The sequence below is a fragment of the Diorhabda carinulata genome, chromosome 10 (assembly GCF_026250575.1).
Source record: "Diorhabda carinulata isolate Delta chromosome 10, icDioCari1.1, whole genome shotgun sequence".
NCBI lineage: Eukaryota > Metazoa > Arthropoda > Insecta > Coleoptera > Chrysomelidae > Diorhabda > Diorhabda carinulata.
The window spans coordinates 12,975,256-12,987,818 of NC_079469.1; the positions used below are offsets into that span (position 1 = coordinate 12,975,256).

The 12,563-nt window shown below is 32.7% G+C and overlaps 1 protein-coding gene across 2 annotated transcripts in view; it reads right to left on the bottom strand.

Moving 5' to 3' along the window:
• LOC130898735 (runt-related transcription factor 2) overlaps positions 1–12,563 on the bottom strand; it is a 58,881-nt gene that overhangs the window by 15,172 nt on the left and 31,146 nt on the right. The window contains exon 3 of one of the 2 annotated variants that reach the window (XM_057808217.1): positions 5,422–5,541. In XM_057808217.1, coding sequence (XP_057664200.1) covers positions 5,422–5,541 — 120 coding nt within the window. The remainder of the gene's footprint in view (positions 1–5,421; positions 5,542–12,563) is intronic. The other variant, XM_057808219.1, reaches the window with a different exon arrangement.

The window sequence follows — 12,563 nt, forward strand, 5'->3', positions numbered from 1 at the left end:
GAAGATATACTTAATACCCTCAATGATCGATGTCCTTCGTATGCGACCGTGAAATATTGGACAGCAAGCTTCAAAAGACGTAAATCTTCTATTGAAGATGATGAACGATCGGGAAGACCAGTTTCTGTATCAGTTCCCGAAAATATCGATGCAGTTCATGACATGATTTCGATTTGGGCTAAAACGGATATCTGAAGCACTGAATATTTCATACTAACGCTTTCATCATATAGTTCACCGATTTGGACATGAGAAAAATTGCTGCGAAATGGATCCCCAAATGTTTGAATGTTGACCAAAAGCGTGCGAGGGTAGAAGCATCGCGTTCGATCTGTGCTCGATTTGAAATCGATGTAGACTGAAGTTGATCATTAAGCCAGACTAACACCATTAAATTTTACCCTTTTTCTATTGATTATGAAATGTGTAACAATTGATTTAGTTCGGAAGCTATAGAATTTTGATGGAAAGAATAATTCAAAAAATATGCGAGAGCTATTGGATGACTTTAACCCAGATGTAGATAATACCTAGTAAATTATTGTCAGTGGTAGGTTGTTCACTGAGAAATATTATCACAACATTATGTTTCGTCAATTTGAAACTACAATATGAAAACTAAAAAAAATTAAGTCAATGTTTAGGAGATTTCGTTGAATAATAAAATATTTCTTTAGCAGATGAGGAATTTTCATTATATATACAAAGATCGCGCAGATTCGCGTGGAAAGGAGTTTAGCAGATTTAACTCTTTCAACAAAACTTCGATACGATAACACTTTTTTGATGATAATATCATTCAAATGCTTCAATTTGCTATTAGAAGTACGTCACTGGATCACATATCAAGTTTCTATACAACCTTCCCAACCTGTGTTATATTCATCTGTTTTTGAATCCATTTTAGGCCACAAAAACGAATTAATTGCTTTTTACTTTGCTCTTCAACGTTTTTTTTTGTTGACGGTGGCGGGTGGCGGATTTCAAATTCATGTTATTATTGTTATTTAGTTATGGCAGTCCTTTATAATTGAGCGAATAACTCTATTAGTTTAGTTCTTAAAATAGTTTTTTTTCTGTATTTAAAACCTAGCAAAATTGTTAAATAATATATTTTTTTCAAATAATATTAGGAAAATACTACAAAACGATATTGCACATAAATGATGCATTAACATAACATGTACGTAAATGCACAACCATTGCAAAAAATGGAAAACGCAATTAAATTGGAAATTATCCTGTATTTTCAAAAACAGATCATCCTTTGCTCCAATCCCATACAGATTGACATAACAAAATAAAATCACCACTGTGGCATAATTAAACTGCAATATTGTTTTATGATACCTGATCTATTCTTGTTATGAGAGCCAATCTATTCTATCAGTTCTTATATTTCATCCATAAAGTGTGTTTCTCCCCAATTTCTCACATGACCCTGAATATTTTGTCCCTGGTTTGTCCATTATTGAAAGTTTCATGGTTTTAGCTTGACATCAGCTAGACATCTTAGACTAGTACATCATTCTTCCTTAAAACCCATATTTTATTCCCCGAATAATGCGGTAGTTGGAGCAGTATCATACCAAAAACACCCAAAAAAACCAAACTATAGGTGTTAATTCATTCATGTTTAGTTCTGGGATCTATCTTAGTGACATACACGGCTAACTATTGTAATGGGGCAATGCGATACAACGAAATTTCGATTCTAAGACCATGCACACTGAAATTATTTGCGCCTTGTAAGATTTATACCATTATTTATTTGTAAATCCTCACCCAATAGTCTTATAATAGTCTTATATTCCGATTATTGAATGAATTGCACAAAATTTATCTCTAAGAAAAAATCTGATCGTCCATCGCATCCACACAGCTTTTGGGCGTTTTTGTATGGACATAAATTGAGAATTTCCAAGAAATAAAAATGAGAAACTCCCAAATTATAAACAAGATATCATAAAACTTGATCAACTTGCACCATGCGAAAATATTATAAACCAATAGTGATCAGAAAACATTTTTTTATCCCAAAATCCCTGTAACGCTCTCCGAGTATCACTTTAAATGTGAAAACAGGAAATGAATATTAAATCACACATTCATTCCTATCTTTCAACAACATCTTTATGATGTTCACTATTCTTATTTCTTAAAATTTTTTCGACAACCTTCCCAAATTACCTCTAAGCAGTTTTACAATTGATAGATGAGAAACTTTTAAGCTGAGGATGTTTTCTAATCTACCAATCTGTGGGCCAACAAATATTTACATTTTTCCTTCTTTGTTATTTGGAGATATTGGTGGAAAATATCGAAATGTATCACTATTCGTTCTTAGTTCCTTTACAAGTTTCTCATAAGTCCCAGTTTAATGTATAAGGTGTTCTTACATAATGATGTTTTTTGTCCCTCTTGGCCCACAGACAAAATGAAGCATGCACCTTGTAAACAACAAACCGATAACAGTGAGGTTGAATTCTGTTCATTTTTTTTTCATATTTCATTAAATTTAATTAACGTACACATTAATTCCTAGATATTATTAGAATTTACTGCGTGCCATATTATATATATACTAAAATAGTGAATATATATACTTTTTATAAAACCTGCGACGTCAAAATGTGTAAGTTAGTTTGATTAAAAAAATTGTTTTGTATAATATTCATTGTAAGTCAAATATTTTAATTATCGCTGCGAAATTTACAGGTACTTTATAAAATATACAAATTGGAGAAATAATAAAGTCTCACAGTATAACGCAGAAAATCTTATTTCGAGCTTATGCCGTTTTCTTATTAATTAAATCTGAACAGTCCATATATGGCAAATTTATGCACAAACAGATTAGAGAGAATATCCAGTATTACTGTTTGTATATCTGAGAGCAGAGATAGAACACACTTTACATTCAAATCAGTACGTTTCAGAATGAATGGGTTTTGTTTTCATTTAGAAATGTGTATCCCTTGGGGAAAATAAAAGGGTACCTCTAAATTAGATATGTTGGACCGTAAAAGAGGATCCTTTCGAATAGGACGTTTTATTATTTATGTCTATTAGATTGAATATTCCATTTATTTGTTTCAATCTCACGACTTTCTCCACTTGAAACATAAGGAACATATTTTTGAGATATCACGATTTAAGTTGGTTCATCGAGAAGTAAATTTTGACAGCATTCTATTCAAAGAAAAATGTTAATAAAGACAGTCTAAACGCATTTTGAGGGATGTAAATAACAATTACCATAAGTGTCGATTGTTCTTGATGACGGGTTGTAGGTTGTAGGGCGATGATAATTTATGGCATATAATTCATGTATCTTATATACTTAGTATTGATACCGAATCATAACTACATCAAGATTTCAGACAGTGGAATGAATTTGTTTAGAAGCGAATTCTGGAAAACTTTCATGAACTAAGACGAGGGCAACCTAGAAGACTGAAAAGAAACTACTTTGTCAATTAGGATCAAAGGCAGATAGGTTTTCTTTCTAATATTTTGAGTTTCGATAATCAATGGTATTACCTGTTACTTCAATATCTTCTTCCAAATTCCCACGTCATTATTTCCCTATATTCCGAAATAGTGGCATTTCTTTCATGCCCGGAATTGAATATTATTATTAGTATAGAAAATGTTTACAGAGTAGAATGCATTTTCCAGTAAATATACCCTCAAACTATTGCGGGATTTCAATTGGTAAGTGATTGTGCATTTTTTTGAAATGTAAAATATTGAGCCCTCATCTAATTCTGAAGATGAAGTAGGTAGGTAAAGAACATGCTTTGCGTTCCTAAGTGGATAGCCGCGCAACGAACTTTCTGAAATTAGGCAAACGGATTCAAAGATAAATAAGGAAGAAAGAGCAAGAATTTTTAATCTTTTAAAGAAATCCCTGCGGTGAGACCTGCTGTTTAGTTCTAGTAAAAATCTAACAGCTCTCTTGTAGTTTAAAGATTCACTCAAATTGAGTGACACCAGAGAAATATCCGAGATGCGAGAATAATAAACTGTCAAGGAGGTGGATAAATTCAGTTATTTGGAAACTGATCTCAGCGCAAAACAGGATAAACTTAATTTTTTAGATAAGATCTGCAGCTCCCAATTCTAGGAATTATTCACAACGAGATCTAGGAATTTTACAGATTCAACGACGTCGATGGTGGTGTTATTTAATAAAAAAGGTTGCAATGTATTTTTATAAGATACAACTGTAGTTTTAGAAATGTTGAGACAGCGAAGATTGGGATTGCACCTTTATAAACAGAAGAAACAAAATAGGGTCTAGTACTGAGCCTTGAGTCACTCTACATTTTATTGGCTTGCAAGAAGACATCGTTGTATCAACCCTTACAAGCTGACTTCTGTTGGTAACGAATGACTTAAACCATGCAAGAGGTGTTCCCTTGAAACCGTAGTATTGCAACTTGTTGATTAAAATATTATGATTAACACAATAAAAAGCCTTAGAGAAATCACAAACAGTTGTTACAGTAGAGTGAGGTCTGTTTAGGCTAGAGTAGACATTATTAAGGAGGGAAAATATAGAATTATTGGTGCATTTGTTACTCAAAAACCCAAATTGAAGAGTAGTAAGTATTTTATATATTTCATATAAAATGATAAAAGCCTTTTTAACCAATCTTTCTATGATCTTAGATTACGTGGGAAGGTGTGGTATTGGTAGGGACCAATACGATTATGAAAGGTTCTTGTGTATTGGAAAAAGTGTGATGGAAATATTTGGGATAATTTTCTTTGACACACCGTAAAACCGATTAAAGATTTCAAACGAGAACAAAATTTGGTAAATATACATATTGAACTCGTAATGATGAATACTAGTGAAGACAGATAAGATTCTGAATCAGATGAACTCTAAAGCAAGATTTTCTATTGTAATTCCATAGTCTTAGTCAAATTCTGCTATCAACGTTCCACTAGCGTGAAACTACTAATGCTCCTAATATTAATCAGTTTATTAAGTGTAATTTTGATTGAGTAAGAGGACACCAGTTGATAGATTGAAAGTATAAAGAGATTTTTATTCGATTCAGATGAATATTGATGCTTACCTATTACTCTCTTGATAAAAGATCCAATTTTAAATTCCCAGCAAATGCGTAGATAGTTTTTTAAAACGTCGAGAAAATGATATGACAACAGACATTGAAATATGAATTTATTCGAATCTTTCTCTCCATTCTATTATCAAAATATGGAAAAATATTTCCATAAAATTTGTGTCAAAAGTGAATTCATTTTGTTCGAGAAATTGCTCCACTCGTTTCGTTCTTTTCGCATTTTTGTTATCAAACAATAAATCATCATTCCCAACACTTACATCATATATAGCTGTTAATTATTGATACAACATAAATAATAAAATAATTTTGAACTTACTGTTACAGTTTCCTATTGGTGGCATTCGAAATCCTGATAAAGGGTCAGAGGCTGCAAAAGGAAACGGACGTTGACCGAAGGCGAAATGAAATTGTTGCTGTTGTCCTAGAAGAGAAAGCACTATATTAGACTAAATTACTGTCCCAATCTATCATTGATTGAAATATCACCATTAAATCATCTTTCTTGGAAAAAAATTATCGACAATAGGAGCAAAATACGAAAACATATAGTTACTTCTTGCATGTATCTGGTTCTAATCCCTTTTGTCCGAAATTAGTGCTGTCAAACCTCAGAAGAAAAGTAACTCAATAACTAAACATATTACTGGTAAATTTAGTGTAATCGTTTATTGGCGATTTTGGAAGGATTTACTTTATTGTATCTACAAAATTGTGATTATTTTTGTTTCTCCGCTTCTGTATTTTGCTAGTCAATTGTTTGTTCAGAAAATCATATTTTCGAATAGATGCATTGTATTCAAGTATTTTTTGCTCTAGACATGCAGTGCTTCTTTTCTTTTATTAGTCATGTGGGTATCGAAAGGTGTAAGCCAACCGAGTCTACTCGCGGATAAAATGAATAGAATTTTATCTTCTATTATAATGAAGTGTTTCCTGTGACAGTTGTACTTGTTATATTGTTAGCCCTGGGTAGAGCTATTCTGGTTAATTATTCATTACCATCACAATATATGATGGGCGAAAAAAGAGCTGTGTAAAGTTCAAGAACTTTGTTTTAGAAACATACCAATTCAGTCAACTTATTATGCCAACTTTTTGTATGGTGTTTGTTCCAATCTGATCATTGAGAAATGAAGACTTTGATGTGGCATGTGGCAGTGAAATATACTCTCCATAAATTCTCTCTTTGTTCTTATTATTTTCTCGACAACATTATATTTATGCTGGTGTATTCTGGATTTCAAGTACTGTTTAGTCATACCGATGTAACTCAACCCAACATCATTCCACCGATGGTTTTCAACTTTAATTTTGATGATGTGAAAATTCTAGATAAGGACATAAATATTGAAAAAGATCTATCAGCGAAATGATATACATAAAACTGAATGATGCAATTAATAGCCCTACTGAGTATTAATATTCATGTGAAGTAAATGGTTTTTGTTATTAGATAAGTATCTCAGTTTTCAGTACGTATTGAATATTATTTTCTACGTAATAAACAATAAAACTCTTTCCACTTATAGCATAGGAGAGCACAATGTGTACTCTGTATACCTTCTCCTGAGCCAATATTTTTGAGAAATTGGAATACTTAGTCACTCTACTTTAATATATATTTAATCTATAATTAATGTGTAGTAGTCCGGGGAAACAACACTTTGCTTTATCCATTACTATTGGCTAGAATTTGCTTCATGGATGGTTGATCTCAGTCGTAGGAATCTATAATGACTTTCTTTTTATGATAGTCTATAATATTTTCGGAAAGTTGTCTTGTATACTGCATAAAGCACAGCTATTTCAGTGTTTGTTTGGTCCACTTTTTTGTAACTGTTATCTTAAATGCACAATTTTTCCTTCGTCAGATAATTAGGTTGAATATCTTTTTCTAAAGTAGCTTCTCTTTTCTTATAATGTTCCCGACGGTATGCATGTATTGCCTCCACTATTGTTTTTTCAGTTGAATCGTTTCGTCTTCACCACGTCATGTGCTCCACTTAATCCAAGATTGTACTTTTCAATTTTGCTAATTTAATTACCTATTAGTCTTAGTTGTGAAAGTGAATGGGATCGAACCGTCATATTAGGAACGAACAGAAATCCCATTAAATGGTACAGGATAACTTCAAAGCAGTGGACAAAACTGGAATAGAAGAGCCAAACTCCTTAAGCAATACACCAAGTATTTTTTAAGTATGTGAAACATGGGTTCAGTTTATCTTTGGATCACAAATAGGAGATTATCATTTTTTACGACTGCTAGGTACAGCTCTAAGCTCCAATCTCATGAGATTTGATTTGGTTTGATAATGATAAAGATACTCCTGGGAATCTATAACCAACAAAGATATGTTAAATGTATTAACCTAAATGAGAACATTCTAAGACTATTAACCTTATACCTTCGATTTAGCAGAGGATAGCTTGTGCAGCTTCAGCTGTTTCCACATTCTCTCGAAGTGCGAGAATCTACGAACAACAGAACATTATATGTGGGAGCGTATGAAATAAAGAAGCGAAGATCTTCGTCAGCGAGATCCATTCCACATCCTGAACTTTCTGAAAGGGGTGTGATTAATAGATCAGCTATGAACACTGAGCATCCTTAGAACCAAGGCAACAAGAGAACACATAATAGTAAATGCTTTGTATGGCAGTATATATGACACCCTGAATTATACATAGTTTCCAGTTGGTTTTTTTGCAATTCAGTATTATACGTCAATATCTTTCACTTTCTCTATTTTTCACGTATAAAAATCATTACCTACACATTATAACGAGCTACATATTCTATTTTTTCCCTCAGCATATTTTTTATGGTATTTCTAGTATACTAAATTATCCATCTCATATTGATTTGTTTATATTATTCAATATTATGATAAAGTCGCTATAAAAGCGAAGGAATATAATAAAAAAAAATTAAAAGATATTTTGCATAATCTACAGCACCGAATTTCCCTAATTTTGCAAGGAAAGCACTCTCGAAATGGATTAACGGAATGAATTGGTTGATTAATTAATTAAAACTAGTTCATCTGCTTCTCTTGTTCGAAATTCGAGCACTATTTTCAACTGCCGTCTTCTGATATCTCTCGTGTTCTCTTTTCTGCCGAGGATACTCAATTTACATGGAATTGTTAAACTTCCCAGATACAGAGTGATTCGTATGAATTTTAATGACTATTACCTCAATTTATTTACAGTAGTTGAGCATATGAAGTGAAAAATCTTTTAAATTAAACAATTTATAAATAGCAAATGCCAAAAACGAATCATCAAATCTTTTTTCATAATCTCAGAATACTGAATATTTAATGAATTGGTAATATAAAATTATGTAACAAGATTATTATCAAGGAATTGAATTAACAATAAAATTCAAACAGCATATTTAATATTCAGTGTGATCCTTATTTACACTGAACCACATCTTCCGCAGGCTTTTGATCAAGTTGTCCAATAAATTTTGTGAGATTTCTGTATCTGGTTCCAAGCGTGCTCTATAGGAATTCAGATTTTTCAAGTAGAAGCGATAAATGATGGAAATCTTTATCCTCCATCTCTTATGAAATCTACGCAGCTTGATATGGTTTAGCGTTATCATGAATAAAAATAGACTGGGCGCCTATAACGGCATCAAATTAAAATAAATTCTTGCCCAAATTGTATATAGTGTCTCTTCGAAAGGGGTGAATTTATCATGAAAACGTCGCGAGCGTCCATGTATTTATCCATATTCTTTCTCGTCTATTATCTGAGACACATGTAACGACTTTCGGTCTTCTAGTTTTCCGTTTTCACAGTATCCCGGAATATATTAAGCATCCTTTTGCATCCTAAGCATCCTATATCCGTTTGTGTTGGTCCTGCTTCTAAATAGCTTGAGAAGAATCTGGACAGTTAATTTTCTTCTTATCAACATAATAACATATGAATACAAATAACTTCAACTTTCAAATGGGTTTGTATTTGATCACATCTTTGAATTCTTTATGGAATACTGCGTCAATTTACTAATGACAGAAACAAACGAGGCTCCAAGAGCAATACTGGAGAAGGTAAGTTTGTATTTACATTTATTGTTCCCCATTATAGCTCATCTACATTGTCGTCCCCGGTATTTTACGGAGAGGCCAGCAGAGCAGATGTCCGATAGTCTCATCTTTCCGTTACACTCTTTGCAATAGTTTTCCATTTCCGAAGACTAGTGACAACAGTACAATGTCCAGTGATGTTTTTCGGATTTAATTTTTCTTGGATATTACTATCTTTTCTGTGTTCCCTTTACCGATCCTTGGCAAAGTATCCTAATCATTCTGTTTGACCATAAATCCTGATGTTTTACTCTGATTCCTGAAACTAGAATCTATTAACAATTCCATCGGTAGTAGGGCCGTTACTGTCTTTCTGGTATTTTCTTCCCTCTTCCTACCTTGAGCAAGCCTATCTACCTCAAAGTTTCCTTCCATTTCATAGTATCTATGTACCCATCAGAGGCTTACTTCATTATCACGAAGCCAGAAAAGTTTGACAAATTATTATTACTTTCTATTCTGTCCTTTTTAATACTATTGTTTCTAAGGTTTTCTGGCTATTTATGTAGATTGTTATTTTACTGTTTGTTTCATAAATATCTATGTCCATAACAGTCTGGTAGCCTTTTCTATTGCGAGAATTTTCTCTTGAAGGATATTTCACATAGTTGTCAGTTTGTATGACATTTGGATGTTTAGTTCGACTCCTATTCTACTTTGAGATTGAGATTTCACTATCTGTTATGATAAATTTCTAATCCCATTCTTCCATCCTTTCCTTGAAGTTAGTTTTCGTGATCATATAGTTAGTATTCTTAGCTGAATAGTTCCATGAGGGCTGGATTTGCTTGTATTGTTGCTTGTATTGTTGCTTGTACGCTATTCCTCGTAGTTCCGGTGCTATTCTCTGCACTTTCATGAGATTATTTTTGTTTGTGTTGTTGCTCGTAGATTCTCATCACACTATGAGCCATAGGTAATGATATTATTGCTGCACACCTTCGGTTGTAGCTTCCAATTATTCCAAACATCTTTCTACAGGTGTAGAAACCTGACTAGCGCAGAACAAATTCAAAATTGGGTGTTCTACATAACTTGTTACGTCAAAGGTACTTATTATTCTTCTTACATGCATTGAGAAACTGAAGACATCCAAACTATGGAGTGATTTAGAACATCTTTTCAAACAGTTCTAATTGATTCTTATATCTCTATGATAGGGATATCATAGTTGACGAATCAATATATTGATCGCATTAGTTTGGTCACCTGGGTTATTTTCTCGTGACTTCTGTTCAAATACCAAACATTTTGAGCCTAAATACATCACTTGAGGTGAAGAAGTGGATATGAATAATCAGAGGAAGTCGAGTCAACATTATCCACATATTCTGAGCCCGTAAAATATTCGTTGCCCTTCAGAACGAAACGAAGAAATGTGCTAGTTGAAAATGAATTTGAGTTGTTTAAAGAGAAGCTTCTTTCAGATGAATCACATTACTGTAGAGAGCAAAGTAACCACACAAGACATCGTTTCCCAGATTGAATTCTAGGTGAAACGAATTATTTATACTCAGAAAAGACAAAGGATCATCTGACTTACAATATTTTCATAGAAACTTGCTCTAGAGGGTATATTTTGAACTTTCTTCCTCAGGTTTCAGACACCTATAGAAAGTATGACTTATTCATTGTTCAAATTGCAGCAGCTGAAGAAGCCAGAGATATTGTCCAAAATATTATACCGAAGTGGTACATGAGAAGGAGACTTGAAAGTTTTAAGAAAAGTTTCACTATTTGATTTTCTGTTTCTTATCTACAAGTTTGTACTCAACAAAAATATTCAATACTCAACCCATTAGAAACTACAAATATCTATGAGGGCGTGTCTTAGTTACAAAGTGGCGAACACCACCGTAAATATTGAGTTAATACAAAGTGTAAAATTTAAGTTAACTTGTCCCCCGCGTCTACCTTATTTTTAGAAGCAGCATAGCTTAGCTGGAAACGAGTTTCCATTGTCGATTCGAGATGTCGCGTCGATGTGTAAAAAAGTGAGAAAATAGTGCCAAAAAACAACTGTGGAAGGTGGAGAGATGTAAACTTCATTTCATGCAGTTAGAAAAGTTGAAAAAGCAGTTTGAAATTCCATGGTTCAGGCGTCAGTCAGCCGGATGGCGAAAAAATATTCACTTATAATCTTTAAACGCGTCGGTCGAGTGCACCGTTGAAATTTTGTGAAAATTCATGATATTATTTGCTCACACTATAAATATTAGGAATCCTAGATAAAATCAACTATTAAATGGCGGCATATTTTCTTTCCAATATCTCGTTGTCGATTATTTATATTTTGTTGAGAGCCGCCCGGAAATTAACTAATTATTCGTAATAAGAGATACAGAAGCGCTTCAAATTATAAATTTTTTATTTCTACAATAACGAAGTTCAAACCAATTATCCAATGAATAAATAAAACTTTGTCCCATTAAGTTAATACCACTATTTTGTGATGGGTTCAGAAAATAGACATTCTTAATGGTTTTCACTTAATCTGGATTCTTGTAAAACAAAGTTCTAGCCCGAAATCGTGCGTAGACAAAACATTAATAGATTCCCGGTGAATATTAAAGACCGAAGAGAAAGTGAGGTCGTTGTTTGAGTAATTTATCACCGTAAACTCGGTTTATACTCGTTCCTAAGAATGCGTGGAAGGAAAGATAAAAATAAAGACGAAAACTGTTTGTTGATAACTCCCTTGTCCCGATAAACTCCATGTCTTTCTTGAGTAATCCCTCCAGCAACAGGTTTGAAGGGGTTCTTAAAATAGCATTCACGATATTGAAGAATTGTTAATGATTTATTTTGGAATTGTACACAACAAAAATGTTTATAACTCATCCAGTGAATGTTGATTAGATTATTAATAATATTGACTTCATTTAATTCTATAAAAGAGTTTATAGATCCAAAAAACAAGATTTAGGAAACTTATGTCTGTATTTCAAATATGAGCAATTCTTATACGTGCCTTTTTATCTCAATATTCAATTAATGACAGATATTAATGAAATAAGCTGCATTTTCTAGAGATATTTTTATAGATTTAATCACTTCCCTTTCATTCATTCCTTTTGGATAGAATTCACGCAGGTTTCTTCCTCTCGTTTTATCATCTATTTTTTTCTTTCATTATTTTATCTTCTCGCCAAATAAGAACACGATTTTAATGTTCTATTTCAAGAATAAGTCTCCTTTATCTATCATTTTTCCTATTTTTACCTTCCATCTATAGTTTATCACTTACTTTCCTTGTTATACGAAGATTTTCTGAGAAGTATCCGTCCTCAACGTGTAAAGATATCAGTACACAGATGTCAAAAGCTTTTGACCAAAAACCTATTTAAATGAG